The sequence below is a fragment of the Monodon monoceros genome, unplaced genomic scaffold, assembly GCF_005190385.1.
Source record: "Monodon monoceros isolate NGI ecotype Baffin Bay Population unplaced genomic scaffold, NGI_Narwhal_1 Super_Scaffold_15, whole genome shotgun sequence".
Lineage (NCBI taxonomy): Eukaryota > Metazoa > Chordata > Mammalia > Artiodactyla > Monodontidae > Monodon > Monodon monoceros.
In genome coordinates this window covers 63,443,972-63,467,259 of record NW_021703771.1, presented here as the reverse complement: position 1 = coordinate 63,467,259, position 23,288 = coordinate 63,443,972, and the positions used below count along the sequence as shown (strand labels likewise).

Genomic DNA, 23,288 nt, shown 5'->3' with positions numbered 1-23,288 from the left:
TGGCAAATTTGACAATAAAACAAAAGAAGCTATAATCTATTAATTTAAGGAAGATAATTTTCTTGATTTACCAGATATAGTTCACTGGTGATATTAATAATGCAAATAACATGATCGGTCCAATTTATTAAATGCTTTCTATTTTCCAGAACCAATCTCTTCTCATACATTATTTCATTTGATATATAATATATATCGATATATCTATATATATATATCTATATATATAAATTTGATATATATCAGATGCCCCACTTTATTTTACCAGTGAGGAAAGTAACTTGAAAATGTTAAGTAATTTGCCCAAAGTTATACAGCTAGAAATTGGCAAAGGTCTTTTGGGCCCAAACTCCAGGCTTTTTGCACTCTGCCACACTGTACTTGCTTCTAATGTTGGGAAAAGATCCCAATCTATCATGTTCCTAACAGATCCTCTATTTTCATTCATCCTTCTGATTGGCCTCACTGAAGTGTTATTGAATTTGGGGTGACAAATTATAGTAACTACGACCTTTAACATATTCTGGCTATTTGGTTTTTTCTCTACTTATCTGTAACTAAAGTTCATTCTCTCTCTATAGTTAAGATGTCCTTTACTGTTAGCAACAAGAGGATGGATCACCTGCTTGACTGGTTACCAGTGCAAGACTGGATACAAGATTAGCATAAAATGACCTTGAAAAGTACCTTCCATGTCTAAGATAATGTGATGTTTCTTTTTAAAGTAAACATTAAATACTTGATGTAAAACATTTAACAGTACTGAAGAGTATAAACAATATGAACAACAGCCCTGCTTCTCCCAAGCCCCAATGAGGCCCCTCCCAAAAAGACCCACTTCCTTCTGTGTATTATGTGGAAATACAATCACAAATGAGATCATATGACATACATTATACTGCAACTAGGTGTTTTCTAAAAAATATAGCTTAGACATCTCTTGATACTGGCACTTATAGATCTGCCTCATTCTTTTTTAACAACTGTGCATATGCCACTGCATGACTTATTGTGATTTATTTAATTAATGCTTTATTGGTAGACACTGATATTTTTTCAATTATGAAAAAGGATGAAATGATGAAATAACACTTCTGTAAGAATATCTGTGGGATATGTTCCTAAAAGCAGAATAAACACATATATTAAGTTTGGTAGATGTAGCCAAAATATCTTCCAAAGACGGGACGGGCCCGAGTCCCAGACCATCACAGAGCACTGGACGGCCTACCTGAGACTCAATGTAGGGGGAAGTTAATGAATCTTTCTTTCTTAAGTAATCAGTTGAGTTTCCTACTCTATGCATACAAACCTAATCCTAACTGGTAGAGGCGAGATTTTCTACCTGTATTTTACCTTCTATTTTCCACAAAGATACTGAGATAAATCTGCATCATCACGTTTTGGGGTGTTTAAATCATGGGGCCACAACCTGAAGCTGGCAACATACTTGCCTTCTGGTTCCGTATTCACAAAGTCAGAGCTTCTTCCAGAGACTATGGTCCATTTCTGGAAGGTGATGGGAGGAGGAAGCAATGAGGAAGAGAAGGGAGATGCCCTGGCTGGGCAGGGGATGGAGGTCTGTGGCTCTCTGCTACCTGGCAGCACCTGGAGGGTTGGCAGGACCCCGGAGGAGGACACAGGATGTGCAGGGGCGCCCCCAGCCTTGCCAGAACATTCCAGGCCCCACCCTGGCAGGGAGGTAGAGAAATCATGGGACCTCCCAGAAAGGCTGTGAAGTGGGACAACGGGGGCACATTGGTGACGTGAGAGGTGAGGGGCCTCCCTATCCAGATCCCACATAAGCTCCCACTTCTAGTTTTACCCTGGCATGGGGACCTGAGGGCTAGCAAAGATCAAATGTCTGGCCAGTTAGGCAGGCTGGAGGTCTGGAGGCAGATTTGTTTTAATTTAAATAAATAGATATTTCTTGCACAATTGAGATTCATACTAGCTCTACTACCTTTTACGAAATTTGGTACTTCATAAATATCAGGTTGCTTGCAATTAGCCTCACACTTAGTCACCATCAGTCTCAAGATCCTCACCAAACACCAACAGTCTAAGGAACAGCAATCCCAAAGCCACGTGCCCGTGCCCGTGCCCCTGTCAATGGCTGGGGGAGGTTGGCTCTTGCTTTCTGGTCCCCAAGGAGCACCTTACCCAGATGCCACTTTGTTCTATGCAGGATCAGACGCATTGCAGCAGCCATCACAGCTCACATCCAATACCATCTTTATAAAACCCATGTTTGTCGGAAGGTTTTCAAACTTCCCCACCAGAAGAAACTTTAATTGCTTTCGAAGAAAAAGCTCCCCTGAATCATGTGGAATTCAGGAGGCTCATTTCAACTGTAAGTTAGCTGTTGGAGGACAGGAGCCCCTGAGAAATACCAAGTGAGGTTGACCTTAGCCAGGAGGGCAGACCCTGCTAACAAATCAGGGACAAATGCTCGATGGAAGTTTTGGGGAAAATAAGGTTTGAAGCATTTGACACAGAAGTTAATAATGAGTAAAATATCTGGGTTATGACTCCGGGAGACTCCCTTCTCCCCTTCTCCTATTTTGGCTTTCATAACTTTCTCTTGGGTGAACAAAGGAAATCTGCCATCCCCTTGCCTCACAGGTACAGATGTTTCTCTTTCACTCATCTTTCATCTTGGAGGTGACATGTGCAAGGGAAGGAGAGCTCTGCCTAAGGCCAGACGTGGACCCAGCATCCAGTCGCTTCGGCTGACCCACCGCGACAGTGTGAGCCACTAAACCACTAAACCATAGTGGTAACTGAAGAGAATCAGCTTATTGGCAGCAGGACCACAGAGTGGCGGGTCTGTAATTCAGATACAGAGACCAACTCCTAACTGGTAAAAGCGCTGTGGAGGTCACCAGAATCAAAAAGACAAATGCCTAACAATTTGGTTAGAGACAATCACCATAAACTGCATTTGGAAACAACCGAAAGATTTTGAAGTCTCTTTTCAATGTATTGATTTCTACATGTAAAAATTAGTGTCACAGCATGTTGGGTTTGACGGGACATTTTATAGACCTCTTAAAGTTGAGCAGTTTGCAACATTCATGGGGCCGCATTCTGGTCACATAAAACATTCACGAAAGTGTTGTTGTGCACGTGCTACAAATAAGTATTGATTTGAAAGACACGAAAACACAAATGTGAGGCTGTGCTTCAAATTTTGTAAAAAGACTTTGCTAGGATTATGTTTCCTAATTCTCATAGGAAATAAGGCAGGCCCTTTGGAAGTCATTGTTTACCACTGTGACAACTCATTTGATCTGGAATTACTAGGAGATGTTGTTTGTAAACATGAATTTATCTGAGAGCTGAATCTTACATACTTAAACGCTGAAACTTCTGCAGCCGAGTTATTTTGTATGGATAATTTTAACTTTAAATAGAAGGGCCTAAATATAATTTTACCATTTCTTGATGACTCAACGCCATCATTACTGCAACCAGGGGCAGTGCTGTGATCTGATACACAGCTGTTTTGGGGGATCACTGATGGGTGCCAGACTCTCCGCCTTGGCACCAGGGACATCAAGCTGGTCAGAGCAGGCTGCCAAGCTCCTCCCCGCAAGAATGCTTCCAGCTGGGAAGAGGCACAGGGTTAGAGGCCCTGCCAAACTCCTTCCAACTCAGGCTTTACCCTTGATTCTCTCAGCACATGAACTATTCATAGCTTTAGGAACCAAAAAGCAAGTTCATCAATCTACAGTCAATAAATATGTATTGAGGATAAACCATGCATATCTTGCACCCTTAGGACATAGCACAGTGAAGTTTCTCTAAAAATGTTGACTGAAGAAGCATTTGTGTGTGCACGTGTGTGTGTGAGAGAGAGAGAGAGAGAAAGAGAGAGGGAGGGAAAGAGAGAAACAAAAAAGACATACACAAAACACATACACTGGGAATGTTCAATAAAAGAATGTAAAATCTAATGATGGTGGCATAAAAGATATTAAGATATTAAGATATTAAAAGATATTAGGGAGAAATATAATTTTTTTTTTTTTATGGTACGCGTGCCTCTCACTGTTGTGGCCTCTCCCGTTGCGGAGCACAGGCTCCGGACGCGCAGGCCCAGCGGCCATGGCTCACAGGCCCAGCCGCTCCGCGGCATGTGGGATCTTCCCGGACCAGGGCACGAACCCGTGTCCCCTGCATCGGCAGGCGGACTCTCAACCACTGCGCCACCAGGGAAGCCCTAATTTTTAAGAAGAGTATTTATATATTTTTCTAGTTTTTCAATGAAACATGATTTTTTGGTGTGTGTGTATATTCCTTCACACAAATCAAATATCCAAACTCTATTTTTATATCTAATTCCAAAAAGAAAAATATTGAGAAAAAATGTTGGGTAGCCTTAAAAATCGGTATTTTCATGCCTTAAAAAGAATCACAGTGCAGTCAGGAAAGTTGAGAAATTATATGCATCTCTTCTAACCACTAGGTAGGTCAGAGAGTTACTGAGCAGCCCAGGATTAGAAGTGCCATATCTCTGCTGGCGCTTGCTGCTACAGTACTGGATCATTCTCATATCAAAAAATGTTCTTCCTTAAATATACCTGGATCAAAGTGTTTTTCTTGTCCTTTTGACAAAGGACAATCTGATCAGCTTCTTAAAGATACCTAAGCTCCCTTTTAACAACACAGCAGTCCTTTCTACCAAGTTCCAGGAACTGGGCTAGAATTTTTTTTGTATTTGTGTGTGATGTTATTTGTTAGAAGATCAAAAATGGGGTAGACAAATGTAGGAAGCATCACGACAAACACACGTTCAAGGCTCAGTGGTGGAAGAGCAAGCGGTGATCTTGGCTTTTGACGGTTCCATGCTGGTCCTCAGGGTCAGTCCTTTCTAGTCCTGAGCACAGGCCCAGGGAGGTCCATGCACCTCAATATCCTGTGGTCAAGAGACCCCTGAATTTCAGGGGAAGGCACAGTTGATCACCCTGGGGTCAGGCAATCAATTATTCCTGCCATAAATTTTTTGCACCCATTAATTGCTTTCTTTCTGTAGCACTGTGAGATAACAGAAAATATATACATTGGTCTCCGCCCCCAGTTCCTGGCACAGAGCTCCTAAGACCCTTGTGGTTTCCTAAGTGATAAGAACACTGGGAGCATCCCTCGTCCTCATATGTGTCTTCGATCTCATCCGTGACCCAGGGCTCCTAAAACTCTTGTAAATTCCTAAGCAATAAAGAACACGAAGAGCATCTTTTGCTTTAATGAGGCGACTCTGGGTGGGCTCCTGGATGACTCCTCAATGGGAGTAAAGAATTTTGGGTTCCACCCCCATCACCCCATCGTCAAGAAAGGGGAGAGGGGCTGAAAATGGAGCTAATAATTGATCATGCCTGCATGAGGAAGCCTCCATAAAATCCCAATAGTAGGGGGTTCGGGAAGATTCCAGGTTGCTGGACACATCCACACCGGGAGGGTGACACACCCCAACTCCACGGGGACAGAAGCTCCTATGCTCAGTGCCCTCCCAGACCTCACCCTACGTAGATCTTCATCTGGCCGTTCATCTGTATCCTTTATCATATCCTTTTGTAAACTGGTAAACAAAAGTGAGTGTTTCCCTGAGTTCTGTGAGCTATTCTAGCAAATTAAGCAAGCCTAAGGAGGGGGTCATGGGAACCTCCGGTTTACAGCCAGTCCATCAGAAGCACAGGTAACTTGTGTTACCTGGGCTTGCAGCTGGTGTCTGTAGCAGGGGTAGCAGGTAGGTAGCGTCAGAACTGAGTTAAACTGTAGGACACCCAGCTGGTGTCAGAGGCTTGCTTGTTGTTTTGGGGGAAAACTTCCACACATTTGATGACCAGAAGCATCAGAAGTACAGTGTTCTGTGTGACCCATAAAAGAAGGAAGAAACACAATAGGAAAGAACTGGGGTTTTCCCTACATAGAAAGGAAAAAGCTGGGTTCTCCCTTTATGAGAACCTTTCAAGAAAACAATCTTTAAATTAATTATTCCCTGTGTGAAATGCTGCTACCCTGTATTCTTTATCTCCTTCCTCCACCAAAATCCTAGGTGACGATCTTCTACCCTTCAATAAAACTAGTATAACTCTCTGGTATACTTTGGCCAAGATGCCAACAGCACTCCTGTTTAAATTACAGTCTGGGTCACAATGTTGACATTTGACAGACAGGAAGGATCTGAGATTGGAGAATGTGATGTTGCCATAGTATACTGGAGTATCACACACACACACCGTTTGAAGTTCAGGGGAATTCAGAATATATTGGGAGGACAGCCTGCATCTGCTCCAAGACCTCATTTGAAATAATTTACACGTCAATAAACCAAATGTGCAGTGCTCTATGATTCTTAGACATCAAGGCGTAGAAGCATAAGAAGAATTCAGTGTTTTGAGAGTGACAGATTGTCATTTTGTTTCAGTCAGTAGCAGCTTTCTAGAATGCAGTTACCTCTTACCCCTCACTCCGCACCATACAAATTTATCAACCTCACAGTGTATTCCAGCCATCGACGGCTGTGCACTTCAAACAAACCACCAACGGTAAGTTAACATTCCTTTGCTCTCTCTAAATATAAGAAACCCAAAGATTCATTAAGATGCTCTGAGCACTTCAAACTTCACGCATGCTGGTAACTGCCCCTTAAGCAAAATGTTCTGAATAGTCTTGTTGACTATGTAGCAAAAAATGATTCACAAACCTGAGCAGAAGGTAGAGGCAAAGTTCTGGAGGGCCGAGTCCACCTCTTCCACGCTGGGCAGGGCCAGGAGGCGCGGCAGGAGGCTCTCCAGGGACTGCACGAACAGCCGGGCGCTGTGTTGATCGGCTTCCTGGTTCTTCAGTAGTTTGAGAGACAGAGCCGCAGTCCGCAGGGACCTGTGGCCCAGGCAGTCCCGAGGGGTCTGCTCCCCATCAACTAGAGAACAGTTGTCGGACCCGATGTCCGACACGTCAGACCTCCCCGAGTCCTTTTCTGCTGCCATCGAGTACTGATCACAAGAATCAAATTCCGTCCTAGAGAGGTCTTGGTCATCTACGCTGAAATTGCTCTCACTGTATCTGGATCCGTAGGACCTCATCCTACAGTCAACGGACAGGAAGTTAGTTATATCGGGGTAGGCAACCATGTGGCTCCTTTGAACCACATCTGGCTGGTCCACGGCTTCTGGTTCTGACACTTTACTCAGAGTCTCCTTGCCCTCCTGGACGGCTGGCGACTTGAGGCCATTCTTGTGGTTTTCGGAGTGGTCCTCGGGTGTGGTCTGACCCAACTCTCCCTCCAAAGTGGTTTGACCCGTGTCCGTGGTAACGCTGATGCTGATGTCAGGGCTCCGCTCGTTCCCCGGCTCCCAGGGCGTGTGTTCCGAGGACAGGACTCGCCGCTGCCAGCGGAAGTCAGCCTCATTGATCTCCATGGAGTCTCGGCTCGACTCGGCCCCGTCCTTCAGCTCCTCCAGGCGCAGAAGCAGCAGCTGGACCTGACTTTCGCTCAAGCCCTTGCCCTGGCTGAGCTCTTCTAAGGCCCCAAGCAAGGTGCAGACACAGGACACGGCAGCATAGCAGGCTTCGATGCCACCCTTGATGCACGCCTCAGTCACGCCATCCATGATGCTGAAAGCGTTCAAAGGAGAAGACGGCATCAATACACGAAACATAGAAAAATGCTCCAAAATGAATAAGAATTGTTAGACTGGTGAACAGTCTAATATTCAAAACAGATACTGTAATTTACTTGAAATCTGGGCAAAAAAATAAAATGAACAATAAGTGAAACAAACATGGTCAGGCTGGAAAGTGGCCCACCTTGAATCACACTCTCAGTTGGCTGGTTTATTTGAGTACAAATAAAGATTGTGGATGGGAATTTATAATCTTCACAAGGACAGGCACAGAATCATCTCACTTTTGTATTATGTTCAGTTTTCCAAAGAGAAAACATTTATAATGGCTATAGGATAATATGGACCTTCCTCTATCAAAGAACTATATTTCTGAAGAGATGCATGTGACTACAACTATTACAAATCGGATAATATTCCATTTCCTAGAGGGGCTATATGTAAAGGAATCATATAGCTACAGTATTGTAAATCAAAAAGGATGTCCCTAAAATAACCCCAATGAAGAATTTTTGGACATTTCATCTGGTACACTTTTTCTTGAAGTCAATGAAAATATGGAAAGTTATACGATTATAAAAAATTGAGGTAAGACTTCTCCTATGGCCTGCAGGTACATTATTAGTCCCATTTCATATAATATAGATTCAAACAATTTCAGGGATTTGGAAACAACGTTAAGAATATTCAGAGAAGCAGTCTTCACCAATCAATACAGACCCCCAAATGAGAATGTATCTTACAGTTTGAGAAGATCCAGATGAGACTTTCGTTTTGAAATTGATCTTTTTTTGGATTCGGGTTCAGTGGAGCTGGGTCCTGCCAAATCACAGAGACGCTGCGGGCTCCCAAGTAGCTTTAAGAATAAGGAAAAAAGAATAACAGAAAAGTGAATATCATAAAAAAAAAAGCAAAAGAACCGTGAGATCAAATAAGCATGTACATTCTCTATTGCACGATACAGTCTAAGGAGAAACACAACTATTTGGAATTCAAATCTTAATAAATCTGACCTAGGTGTTCTTGACTTGGAATGCACATTGGGTTCCTGGCTCCCCAGTTCAGGACTGGCTTAGATAAAGAGTATCCCCTGAGGGATTGTTTCAAAATTTTTTATAGCACAGAACCAAAAAGCACCTGCATCTATGCTTTTTAGTAAGCCTGGCCTGTAATTTAACTTCCTGATCCTCTCCCTGTCTTATTTTGCTATCAAATTGGCTAGCTTCAAAAACTGGGTTGAGAAACCAGTTCCCTTTCTATTCCCTGGAAAAGTTCATGTATTATTAGAACTAACCCATTCTTTGAACGTTGGTATAACTTGTTTCTAAAGCTGTATGGGGCCACTAATTTTTTTTTCTTAATGGAAAAGATTTTAACTACTGACTCAATTTCTTTAAAGATGATAGGACTACTTAGGTCCTCAATTTCTCCTTGAACCAATTTTTTAAAGGTTGTGTTATTTCCTAGGGATTTATCTATTATATCTAAGTTTTCAAATTTACTGTCCTAAAGGTGCCTTACTATCTTCCTTAATTTCTTTAATATTTGCAATATCTATGGTTATATGCTTTTTTCCCCCATTCTTATTTCTATTTATTTGTTTTTACCTATTCTAGAATTTTCAATTGCTTTTGCCAGGAGTTCTTCAATTTCCTTAGTCTTTTCAGAGTCCTGGTGTTTTTCACTTTATTAATTCACTATATTACATTTGCTTTTTATCACATCAGTACTTACTGTTTTCATGCTTACTTTTCCTCCTTTCTACTTTTTTGAACTTAATCTGCTCTTCTTTTCCAAACTACCTAAGTTGGAGAATTAGAACATTAACTTTAGGCTTTCTGTTTTTTCATGTAAGTCATTGAGACTATAAATATCCTTCTATGCACTGTTTTGGCTGTATCTCACAAGTCTTCATGTATAGAATTTTCATAATTTTTCAGTCCACACTAATTTTTATTTCCATATGGTAGGCGTCTGTACAGAAAACTTCAATTTGAGACTAAGAAAGATTGATTAATTAAGTATATTGAAGCAGATATCCTACTGCTCTGTCCATTATTTTCAAAGTGACTTATACTTGCAAGAAAATGTATATCAAGTAGAAAAAGTTACATGTTTTTCTCTTTCCATATTTCTTTCTTCTGCCAGAAATTGGGAACTTCTGCTCTCTTGGAGGCACAAAGATGAAGCTTCCACTTTTTTCCTTTGACATCAAAAAAGCAGTGATAATGCCAGAGGTCAAGGCAGTCTCTCTCTTTCTCTCCCCCTCTCTCCCTCTGCCTGCCTGCAGGCTGGCAGCCAAGTGAAGTGGCTACGCCTCTGGGCCTCTAGCTGTCCCATCTCTTGTTAGAAGGACAAGTGCATTTCAGGGCCACAGGAGTGGGAAATCTCACTTTCTCTTGGGATCCCATTACATTCCCTAATCCAACTTTACCAGTAATAAATTAGATGACATATTTTAATTCTCACATTGATCTTGTGTTTATTTTTCAGGTGCTTCAGAACCTGGAGCGAAAGGAGACTGAGTGGTTAGGCTTCTGGAGGACTCTTAATAAATACTTAAAGAAAAGCAAGACATGTTTAACCTCATCTTCTTCCGGTGGAAATGAGGAACGTGGTGTCAGGGGCTAGGGTGTCACCGGTCTGATAAAGACTAGGGCTTCCTTCTAAAGCCGAAACGTGGGAGAGAGAAAAGGAAGCAAGGTGTTTTTTTTTTTTTTTTTTTAAGGTGTTCTTTTTGATGATGGAAAGTTTTGTGGGGGAAAGTAGAAGCAAAAAAGAAAATGTACTTTGAAAAGCAAAATGTCCTGTATGCCTTTGATTAATAGGCACAGAGCACACGTGCTGGAGTGACGAATTAGAGAGAACAGGGAAATAATACACGGGCGTTCAAACTCCAAGAGGGTAAACAAACATCCTGGGCGCCCAGTGGTTTTCTCTGTGTGCATAAGCCCTGCACATTTTGGTTTCTAGGTTACCAACCTTCCCAAGCTATTGGTATTGCCACAGTAAGTGGAGGCAATGCTTCTGAGAACAACCTGGCCCACGTGAGTCTGCCACGCTCCGCGGGGCAGCACGGCCTGGATGTGATCCCCTGGTGTCAGTTCCAGCCTCGCCCTGCAAACTGACCTTGGGAAGCTAGCAAATCTATGAAAAGGGGAAACCACAACTAATTTCCTTTGCAGTACTAAAGAAGTTGTTATTGAAAGTACACTGAAAACTACACACCTTGTAGGCAAAGTATTTACTTAGCATTCAGCTATCTAGTGGCTCTACCGTGGGCAATAATCTCTCCGGTGCCTGTCAACTCTGAGGGGGAAAGAAGGGATGCTGCTGCTTCAAAACACCCTGTTGGCAGATATTCTGTCTTCGGGTTTCTCCGTCATTCAGTTAAAATGTACACTTATTCTCATTCAAGCACTGTAGTGTTAGGTACCAGGGGAACACACAAAAACAATGTATACAAAACTATGTTTAGGGAGACAAGAAGCTTGTTCCACATTGTACTGTGAAGCAGTCAGTGTGATGAGACATATAATCAATTGCTAAATGGTGGGATGGGATTTACAGAAGAGCGAAATCAATGGCCTGAGGAAGCAGAGCCATAAAGAAAGAGGATTTTAACAGAGAGGCAGCTGTAATTAGAACATCTGGGTTTATGTTTTAGTCATACTGCTCACAAGGACTCTGGGCAAGTAAACCTCTCCTCATGTAGCCTCAGTTTCCCCATCTGGAAAATGGGCATAATATTATATCCCTAAAGGATTTTGTAAATAAGCTAATATAAAGTGCCAGCAGTGTCTGCCTAGCTTATTGTGATCAACCATTTAACTGGGTGAAGTGGAAGTGTGGCCAATGGGCACAGAACAGGGGGAGCTAGAACAGAAGCAGGAAAGTAGAAATTGAACAAAGCAGGGTCAAGTAGATGGAATGAGGGTCCATCCTGGGAAATGACGGGACATGAGAATGATGCCAGATCTGGAAACTGGGCAGAGTATTTCAAGCTTGATGGGAGAGGCAATAGGCACCATTAAAGAGTGGAAAATTAACAGTGGCGATTTACAAACATGAAGTCCAGGAAAATAAAAGGAAGAAAAAAAGACAGGCAGGAGTCAAGGAAACCAGGTCGAAGGGTACACTGCTTCAGGCAGGAGGTGATGAGAACCAGCTGTTTTCAGCCTCTGTATGTTTTTCTCTTCCTCAGGGTAGCAATAAGTTTACCAGATGTTTATCACTTTAAAGACTCACAAAGTACTTATACAAACTTTACTGCATTTTGAACTGGCAATCTTTGGAATACTGCCACTATGTACAGATAATAAAATGGTTAAGTTCAGAGTTAAATGATTTAGCTAGTATAACCTAGCTGATAAGTGGCAGAGAGAGGATTCATACCTTGACTCAGACCCAGGTTCATTAAAGGGGTAGCTGAACCAGTGCTAGGAAAGGAGTCGCTAGAATCATCTACATTGTAATACGAAAATCAAGTCCAGTGAGAAATGTGTGTAGGGAAGACCACAGGCTTAGGGTCAGATGGAGATCTGCACTCTTTCTCTTTCTTTTGACCCTGGGCAAATCATTTGACCCCTTGAAGTCTTAGTTTCTTTGTGGAAGGGAAAACTTTCTTTTTGGGGTAATGTACAAGCTGAGTATGAAATCATTTTGAAATCCAATTCTGGCAAAAGTGAATAAACATATACATCTGTGGGGGCCTCTGGAGTTTGAAGAAAAAGCTACAAAGATAAAGTACACCAGCAATGGTATACTGATGCCCTATAATCAAAGTCTACATTTTTGTCAGCACTTAAAAAATTTATAAGAATCTATACACTGATTAGTAAGATGGCAGAGCAGAAGGACACGCTCTCACTCCCTCTTGTGACAACACTGGAATCACAACTAACTGGTGAACAATCATCGACAGGAAGACACTGGAACACACCAAAAATGATACCCCACATCCAAAGACAAAGGAGAAGCCACAGTGAGACAATAGGAGGCACACAAGCAATCACAATAAAATCAAATCCCATTAACTGCCCGGTGAGTGACTCACAAACTGGAGAACAATTATACCACAGAACTCCACCCACTGGAGTGAAGTTTCTGAGCCCCACGTAAGGCTACCGAAGGCTGGGGCTCTGGCAATGGGAGGAGGAATTCCTAGAGAATCAGACTTTGGAGGCTAGTAGGATTTGACTGCAGGACTTCGACAGGACTGGGGGAAACAGAGACTCCACTCTTGGAGGGGACACACAGGTAGTGTGCGCATCAGGACCCAGGGGAAGGAGCAGTGACCCCAGGGGAGACTGAACCAGACCTACCTGCAAGTGTTGGAGGGTCTCCTGCAGAGGCAGGGGGTGGTTCTGTCCCACCGTGAGGACAAGGACACTGGCAGGAGAAGTTCTGGGAAGTACTCCTTGGCGTGAGCCCTCCCAGAGTCCGCCATTAGCCCCACCAAAGAGCCCGGGTAGGCTCCAGTGCTGGGTCGCCTCAGGCCAAACAACCAACAGGGACGGAACCCAGCCCCACCCATCAGCAGTCAATCGGATTAAAGTTTTACTGAGTTCTGCCCACCAGAGCAACGGTCAGCTCTACCCACCACCAGTCCCTCCCATCAGGAAACTTGCACAAGCCTCTTAGATAGCCTCATCCCCAGAGGGCAGACAGCAGAAGCAAGAAGAACTACAATCCTGCAGCCTGTGGAACAAAAACCACATTCATAGAAAGATAGACAAAATGAAAAGGCACAGGGCTATGTACCAGATGAAGGAAAAAGATAAAACCCCAGAAAAACAACTAAATGAAGTGGAGATAGGCAACCTTCCAGAAAAAGAATTCAGAATAATGATAGTGAAGATGATCCAGGACCTTGGAAAAAGAATAGAGGCAAATATCGAGAAGATGTAAACATGCTTAACAAAGACCTAAAAGAATTAAAGAACAAACAAACAGAGATGAACAATAAAATAACTGAAATGAAAAATACACTAGAAGGAATCAATAGCAGAATAACTGAGGCAGAACGGATAAGTGACCTGGAAGACAGAATGGTGGAATTCAATGCTGCGGAACACATTAAAGAGAAGAGAATGAAAAGAAATGAAGACAGCCTAAGAGACCTCTGGGACAACATTAAATGCAACAAAATTCCCATTACAGGGGTTCCAGAAGGAGAAAAGAGAGAGAAAGGACCAGAGAAAATATTTGAAGAGATTATAGTCAAAAACTTCCCTAACATGGGAAAGGAAATAGCCACCCAGGTCCAGGAGCGCAGAGTCCCATACAGGATAAACCCAAGGAGAAACACGCCGAGACACATAGTAATCAAATTGGCAAAAATTAAAGACAAAGAAAAATTATTCAAAGCAGCAAGGGAAAAACAACAAATAACATACAAGAGAATTCCCATAAGGTTAACAGGTGATTTCTCAGCAGAAACTCTGCAAGCCAGAAGGGAGTGGCATGATATACTTAAAGTGATGAACGGGAAGAACCTACAACCAAGATTACTCTACCCGGCAAGGATCTCATTCAGATTCAATGGAGAAATCCAAAGCTTTACAGAAAAGCAAAACCTAAGAGAATTCAGCACCACCAAACCAGCTCTACAACAACTGCTAAAGGAACTTCTCTAAGTGGGAAACACAAGAGAAGAAAAGGATCTACAAAAACAAACCCAAAACAATTAAGAAAATGGTAATAGGAACATACATATGGATAATTACTGTAAACATGAATGGATTAAATGCTCCAACCAAAGGACTCAGGCTTGCTGAATGTATACAAAAACAAAACCCATATATATGCTGTCTACAGGAGACCCACTTCAGACCTAGGGACACATACAGACTGAAAGTGAGGGGATGGAAAAAGAGATTCCATGCAAATGGAAATCAAAAGAAAGCTTGAGTAGCAATACTCATATCAGATAAAAGAGACTTTAAAATAAAGAATGTTAGGGCTTTCCTGGTGGCGCAGTGGTTGAAAGTCCACCTGCCAATGCAGGGGACGCGGGTTTGTGCCCCGGTCTGGGAGGATCCCACATGCCGCGGAGCGGCTGGGCCCATGAGCCATGGCCGCTGAGCCTGCACGTCCGGAGCCTGTGCTCTGCAACAGAGAGGCCACAGCAGTGAGAGGCCCGTGTACCGCAAGAAACAAAAACAAAAAAAAATAAAGAATGTTACAAGAGACAAGGAAAGACACTACATAATGATCAAGGTATCAATCCAAGAAGAAGATATAACAATTATAAATACATATGCACCCAACATAGGAACACCTCAATACATAAGGCAACTGCTAACAGCTATAAAAGAGGAAATCAACAGTAACACAATAATAGTGGGGGACTTTAACACCTCACTTACACTAATGGACAGATCTTCCAGACAGAAAATTAATACGGAAACAGAAGCTTTAAATGACACAACAGACCAGATAGATCTAATTGATATTTAGAAGACATTCCATCCAAAAACAGCAGATTAAACTTTCTTCTCAAGTGTGCATGGAACATTCTCCAGGATGGATCACATCTTGGGTCAAAAATCAAGCCTCAGTAAACTTAAGAAAATTAAAATCATATCAGGCATCTTTTCTGACCACAACACTATGCTTTTTTCCACAGGGAAAAAAACGTAAAAAACACAAACACATGGAGGCTAAACAATACATTACTAAATAACCAAGAGATCACTGAAGAAATCAAAGAGGAAATCAAAAAATATCTAGAGACAATTGATAATGACAACACGATGATCCAAAACCTATGGGATGCGGCATAAAGCAGTTCTAAGAGGGAAGTTTATAGCTATATAAGCCTACCTCAAGAAACAAGAAAAATCTCAAATAAACAATCTAATATACACCTAAAGGAAATAGAGAAAGAACAACTAACAAACCCAAAGTTAGGAGAATCAAAGAAATCATAAAGATCAGAGCAGAAATAAATGAAATAGAAACAAAGAAAACAATTGCAAAGATCAATAAAACTAAAAGCTGGTTCTTTGAGAAGATAAACAAAATTGATAAACCATTAGCCAGACTTATCAAGAAAAAGAGGGAGAGGACTCAAATCAATAAAATGAGAAATGAAAAAGGAGAAGTTACAACAGACACCGCAGAAATACAAAGCATCCTAAGAGACTACTACAAGCAACTCTACGCCAATAAAATGGAAAACCTGGAAGTAACTGACAAATTCTTAGAAAGGTATAACCTTCCAAGACTGAACCAGGAAGAAATAGAAAATATGAACAGACCAATCACAAGTATGAAATTGAAACTGTGATTAAGAATCTTTCAACAAACAAAAGTCCAGGACCAGATGGCTTCACAGGTGAATTCTGTCAAACATTTAGAGAACAGCTAACACCCATCCTTGTCAAACTCTTCCAAAAAATTTCGGAGGAAGGAACACCCCAAACTCATTCTATGAGGCCACCATCACCCTGATCCTAAAACCAGACAAAGATACTACAAAAAAAGAAAATTACAGACAAATATCACTGATGAATACAGAGGCAAAAATCCTCAACATAATACTAGCAAACAGAATCCAACAACACATTAAAAGGATCATACACCATGATCAGTGGGATTTATCCCAGGGATGCAAGGATTCTTCAATATACGCAAATCAATCAATGTGATACACCATATTAACAAACTGAAGAAGAAAAACTATATGATCATCTCAATAGATGCAGAAAAAGCTTTTGACAAAATTCAACACCCTTTATGATAAAAACTCTCCAGAAAGTAGGCACAGAGGGAACCTACCTCAACATAATAAAGGCCATATAAGAGAAACGCACAGCAAACATCATTCTCAATGGTAAAAAACTGAAAGCATTTCCTCTAAGATCAGGAACAAGACAAGGATGTCCACCCTCACCACTATTATTCAACATAGTTTTGGAAGTCCTAGCCAGAGCAATCAGAGAAGAAAAAGAAATAAAAGGAACACAAATTGGAAAAGCAGAAGTAAAACTGTCACTGTTTGCAGATGACATGATAGTATACATAGAGAATCCTAAGATGCCACTAGAAAACTACTAGAGCTAATCAATGAATTTGGTAAAGTTGCAGGATACAAAATTAATGCACAGAAATCTCTTGCATTCCTATACAGTAATGATGCAAAATCTGAAAGAGAAATTAAGGAAACACTCCCATTTACCACTGCAACAAAAAGAATAAAATACCTAGGAATAAACCTACCTAGGGAGACAAAAGACCTATATGCAGAAAACTAAGACACTAATGGAAGAAATTAAAGATGATACAAACAGATGGAGAGATATACCATATTCTTGGATTGGAAGAATGAATATTGTGAAAATGACTATACTACCCAAAGCAATCTACAGATTCAGTGCAATCCCTATCAAATTACCAATGGCATTTTTTTTACAGAACCAGAACAAAAAAATCTTAAAATTTGTATGGAGACACAAAAGACCCAAAATAGCCAAAGCAGTCTTGCGGGGAAAAAAGCCTCCCTGACTACAGACTATATTACAAAGCTACAGTAATCAAGGCAATATGGTACTGGCACAACAATAGAAATATAGATGAATGGAACAGGATAGAAAGCCCAGAGATAAACCCACACACCTACGGTCAACTAATCTATGACAAAGGAGGCAAGGATATACAATGGAGAAAAGACAGTCTCTTCAATAAGTGGTGCTGGGAAAACTGGACAGCTACATGTAAAAGACTGAAATTAGAACAGTCCCTAACACCATACACAAAAATAAACTCAAAATGGATTAGAGACCTAAATGTAAGAGCAGACACTATAAAACTCCTAGAGGAAAACATAGGAAGGACACTCTTTGACATAAATCACAGCAGGATCTTTTTTGAGCCACCTCCTAGAGTAATGGAAATAAAAGAAAAATAAACAAATGGGACCTAATGAAACTTAAAAGCTTTTGCACAGCAAAGGAAACCATAAACAAGATGAAAAAACAACCCTCAGAATGGGAGAAAATATTTGCAAACGAATCAACGGACAAAGGATTAATCTCCAAAATATATAAACAGCTCATGCAGCTCAATATTAAAAAAACATACACTCCAATCCAAAAATGGGCAGAAGACCTAAATAGACATTTCTCCAAAGAAGACACACAGATGGCCAAGAAGCACATGAAAAACTGCTCAACATCACTAATTATTAGAGAAATGCAAATCAAAACTACAATGAGGTATTACCTCACACCAGTCAGAATGGGCATCATCAGAAAATCTACAAACAACAAATGCTGGAGAGGGTGTAGAGAAAAGGGAACCCTCTTGCACTGTTGGTGGGAATGTAAATTGATACAACCACTATGGAGAACAGTAAGGAGGGTCCTTAAAAAACTAAAAATAGAGTTACCGTATGTCCCTGCAATCCCACTACTGGGCATATACCCAGAGAAAACTGTAATTCAAAAACACACATGCACCCCAATGTTCATGCAGCACTATTTACAATAGCCAGGTCATGGAAGCAACCTCAATGCCCATCAACAAACGAATGGATAAAGAAGATGTGGTCCACAGATACAATGGAATATTGCTCAGCCATAAAAAGGAACGAAATTGGGTCATTTGCAGAGACGTGGATGGAGCTAGCGACTGTCATACAGAGTGAAGTAAGTCAGAAAGAGAAAAACAAATATTGTACATTAACGCATATATGTGGAACCTAGAAAAATGGTACAGGTGAACCCGTTTGCAGGGCAGAGACTGAGACACGGATGTAGAGAACAAACGTATGGACACCAAGGGGGGAAAGCGGCGGGGGTGCGGGTGGTGGTGGGATGAATTGGGCGATTGCGATTGGCATGTATACACTGATGTGTACAAAATGGATAACTAATAAGTACCTGCTGTATAAAAAAATAAATAAAATTCAAAAAACCCAAAAACCAAAACACATATACATCTGCACAGACAGTACCTGAGGGAGCAAAATGAAAGCTCAGTCTGGGGTCCAGTCAGATGCATGTAGTTAAAATTATCAAACGGCTTTGCTTCAGTGAGCACTTATCAACACCCCCTTAGCCCAACACATGCACACACAGCCCCCAGTGCTAAAGATACTATTTGTTACTGGATACTGTACAGAAGCAATTAAGTTCCAGCAGGTGACTGACAAACATTTTATAAGTACTTCCTTTGTGCAAGACACGTGGCATCCTTCACTGCCTCCCTACCTCTTTCATTATTTTGATGGCTTCCACCCGGTGCTGGGGTGGGGGATAAAGCAGCACGCGGTGATAGAGCGACTGCAGCACGGGCTTCATGGAGTCCACTGACCCCACCAGCCGGACCAGCTCAGCTGCGATGTAATAGATGGTCCGAGCCACGGGCCCACTGAGGGCTGGTGCGGTGGAGGAGCAGCCTGACCCCCGGCCGTGGTCAGAAACCCCTGGAGACGCAGAGTCCGATTCGATGCTGGTACTCGTGTTGCTGCTATGAGCAGAGGTGATAGTTTTGTCATGAATTGGATTGCCCAGGATCACGATGAGAGCAGGGCAAAGGTTTTTCCTGAGAAGAGAACGAGAAGAAAGGAAAGTTTCCCTACAAGCCGAATGACAAAATATGAATACTATCCTGAGGGTAAATGCCAGGTGCCTTAAAAATGACAAGTAAGGGCTTCCCTGGTGGCGCAGTGGTTGAGAGTCCGCCTGCCGATGCAGGGGACACGGGTTCGTGCCCCGGTCCGGGAAGATCCCACGTGCCGCCAAGCGGCTGGGCCCGTGAGCCATGGCCGCTGAGCCTGCGTGTCCGGAGCCTGTGCTCCGCAACGGGAGAGACCACAACAGTAAGAGGCCCGTGTATCGCAAAAAAAAAAAAAAGACAAGTAAGAGTTGGGCTCTTTACTGCTCCTTCTTCTGGCTACCTTCTGCCCCAGCGTTCCCTGACTCCTCATCACTCCTGGGAATACCAACAGAATACTTTGCCCCATAATTCAAGCTGGGGTTAACTACATAAAATATCAAGAGAAGCATTAGAAATCATCTTATGTGAGGAAAATGGACTCAAAATGCTAACTTAGTTATGAAGTGTCATTTTACTATAAATAACAAAGTTATTTATACTCCTCATTTGAGAAGTCAGTTTAAAATTCTGACACATATCATATACATAGCATTCGACTTTCTCCCTGTCAATAAGCGCAGGAACCCAGAGCAGCTAGCTGGCTGCCTGAGGGTCCTGTCACTTGTGTGAATCTCTGACTGTGATTAAGAGACTAGTATTCAGGTTGAGATGGAGAAAGTACAAGGGTGAGGCTGAGAAGAAGGTCCAGTTTTGGCGAAGGTGAATCGCCTTGCCTGTGCAACCCTCTGGTGCCTTTATATGACTTAGAACGTAGGCTCTCATGATCCTATGATGGAAACAAAATGCAAAAGGGCCTTGGGAGGCATAGTTTGTTACAATAATTATCGCTTTCTCTCCCCTTTCTCTCTGTAGCTTCGTCTGGTGCATATAGGCAAAGCTGTCTCCTTACTTTCCCTCTAATATATTTACACAGAGATGAAATGGCCAGTGAGGCATGGATGCCCTGGGAAGGGACCCGCAGACCCAGCTAGAGCGAGCGAGCCTCCCAGGTTGGGGTGGAGCAGGGGTTGGCGTCAGGATGAGCACTCACCAGATGAGGTCCGTGAAGCCCCTGTGCAGCCGCACGGAGGAGGAGGAACTGCTGAGCACGGACAGCACGCACTCCAGGTACAGAAGCTGCAGCTGCTGGCTGTCACTGCAGAGGGACAGAACCAACGCACAAACGCACACAAGGTAAAGGCGAAACTAAAGAGGTGACACGTGGAAAACACTTGGGAAAATGTTAGATATCACAGGGTGTTAATTTTGGGGTAGGGGGCATTGGTAGTGTTATGGGTTGACTTGTGCCCCCCGCCCCCGCCTTTCATATGCTGAGGTCCTAACGCCTGGCACCTCAGAAATGGTCTTATTTGGAGTTGGGACCTTACACAGGTAACCAAGTTAAAGTGAAGTTATTAGGGTAGATCCTAATCCAATACGACTGGTGTCCTTATACAACAGGGAAATTAGGACACAGAGATACATATGGAAGGAAGACAATGTGAAGAGACATGCGGAGAAGACGGTCGTCTACAAGCCAAAGAGCGAGGCCTCCCAGCCCTGAGAAGGAACCAACTCTGCTGACATCATGATCTCCAATCTCCAGCCTCCAGAAGCATGAGACAATACATTTCTGTTGTTAAAGCCACTTGGTTTGTGGTACTTTGTTATGGGGGCCCCAACAAACTAATACAGTTAGGATGATTTTTCTGTAATAAACCTTACTTTTTAGAACAGTTTTAGATTTACAGAAAAACTGAATATGGTATGGAAAGTGACCATATTTTACCCACCCCTGCACGTGGTTTATCCTGGTAAAGATGTTATTAACATCTTACCATTAATGAACAAATTAACAGCTACCATTAATGAATAAATATTGATATATTGCCTAAAGTCCACAGTTTATTCCAGAAATATTAATTTTTAATATGTTTAATTGTCTAAATATGTCTCAGATGTTTTATTGTACCATGATATCTTTTAGATGATTAATGCTTTACTAACTTGCATTTGGCTTTTCTTCTTTATTTTGAAAGCAGCATGGTTTTTCAACAGACGAATTATTTTTCTCATGATTATTACTATGGGGTTCCTCAATAGAACCAGATTAAAAAAAAACAGGTAAGTTTATGGGATGCACATTTTTATACCTGGATTAAGTTTTCTGCCTAACCCACCAGAAAGTATTAAAATCCAGGTGGGTGGTCTTTCTGACCAATCACTTGACTCATAATTAAGAAAAATAATTATTAAATGCCCTTACTGAAAAATGTCTATCTTTCAAACTGTCAGTCGAACATCACAAAACTAAAATAACTATAAACAATAAAGAGTCTCAGTTTCTGAAGTCACTGGAAATAAACCCAGAGAAAAGCTACAAGCAGTCAAGTTCCCTATGAGTACATATCAGCAAAGCGTGCTGCAGCAATATGGCAACCCCAAGGCATCAGACTTGGTGACAGAGAGAGCTCATTGCCAAGGAAACTGGCCTGGGAGTCTCCTTGGAGACTGAATGCGGCAGCTTTTCTGTGGGCTGCTGCAGTCCGGACAAACGAGTACTCGTGGCCTGGCACGCGTCATGTCATTAGAGGAGCACCTTCCATGCGTGCCCCTCACTAATACACACATGTGTGTGCACAGTGTGTACGTTTCATATTTGTCTGACTATAGACAGACGAATCTGTGAGATGCACAGGGCAGAAAGGAGCCTAGAAACTAGCCACCTCTTTCAGCACACACTAGGGAACATCTGCCTACTTAGGAGGGCTGTGAGTCACTTTGTCTGGCCCTTTGTTTGAACAGGTTGAGCACCTACTGGTCTCACCCTCTGCTCGTCTCTGGATTCCCTCCCAGGCCCACGATCCACAGAGAACAACGCTCGTGGGTAGACCAGTGGTCCACGAAGGAGGAGCAGTGCAGCCCCGGCAGGGTTACTGTGACAGCAACCTGGCAGCACATCCTCGATTTCTGGAGTTCTTAAAATTTTGTTTCGCTTTGAACTATTTTGATTTTGCCTCCCTTAGAAACAGATTCAAATTTAGTTAGAAAAAGGAGAGAGAGAGTTGCATAAGGAGTGGAATGGAATGAGAATACACAATATGAAGGCTCAGCCTCGCCTCATTGATTCCAAGACGCCTCAGTATAGATTCCTCTCCGACATTCGGTACTGAGAAGAGAGGGAAGTGGGGAGAGGGTGGTGGGAAACCAACGGGCAGAGAATGAAAAAATATCTTTCTAATCCCAAGTATCCTTCCAAAAATTCTTGGATTTAAACAGCATCACGTAACTCAACTTGCCTAATATAGAGCTCTATTAATACCGCATCTCCGAGGCATGTGAGTTAACCTGTGTGCCTGAATGCATTTTCTGATTTCTCCTGAGACACTGAACATATCATGAGTACATACCCCTACAGAGCTAAAGACCTGTGAGGTATATCGGCATTGATTTTGGGAATGGATATTGGGTGGGAAGTAATGACCGTGGTGTGATTTCAGAGGAAGAGAACCTACTTAGAAGGTAGGAGAGGTGTCAAGTTTAGCCAATGGAAATAAAAGGAGTTAAAGTAGTAAAATCAGAAGAAACTATATAGATGTGAAAATTTAAGGAGAATTAATAGAACCACCAGAGTGAGAGCAACCAAGGGCATGGTATTATCTGACTAGGGGGTGTTAAACGTCTCCCAGTGAAGCTGCACTAAGCCTGCTGCACCCCAGCTTCTGCAGTAATAGAACCCCCATCTTAGGACAATGGAACCATGATGGGAAAGGCCATAACCAAACAAGGAGAGGAGTCTCCAGAGGCAGAATTATGATAAGGAAATTGCTTTGAAAAAACAAGCAAGACTATGAGAATCCTATAAAAATCATTAAGCTCTATAACAATATGCCTAAAGCCATCTTTGATCCAATGTCCAATGAGAAATCCTAGAAAACCATATGCATGTCACGTGAGTTATTTTTTTTTCCATTTAAAGCCTATCCCTGAATTATATGGTTTAGAAACGTTTTCATTTTTTCAGTGACTGATAGAAATGTATGACCTTTAGTTTCT

General features: G+C 42.1%; 1 protein-coding gene across 1 annotated transcript in view; it reads right to left on the bottom strand.

Moving 5' to 3' along the window:
- The window catches only part of ARFGEF3 (ARFGEF family member 3), a 186,102-nt gene that overhangs the window by 69,036 nt on the left and 93,778 nt on the right, over positions 1-23,288 (bottom strand). The window contains exons 9-12 of the mRNA XM_029224180.1: positions 20,284-20,388; positions 18,845-19,178; positions 8,372-8,484; positions 6,710-7,620 (exon numbers count right to left, since the gene is read on the bottom strand). Of these exons, the coding sequence (XP_029080013.1) occupies positions 6,710-7,620; positions 8,372-8,484; positions 18,845-19,178; positions 20,284-20,388 (1,463 nt within the window). The remainder of the gene's footprint in view (positions 1-6,709; positions 7,621-8,371; positions 8,485-18,844; positions 19,179-20,283; positions 20,389-23,288) is intronic.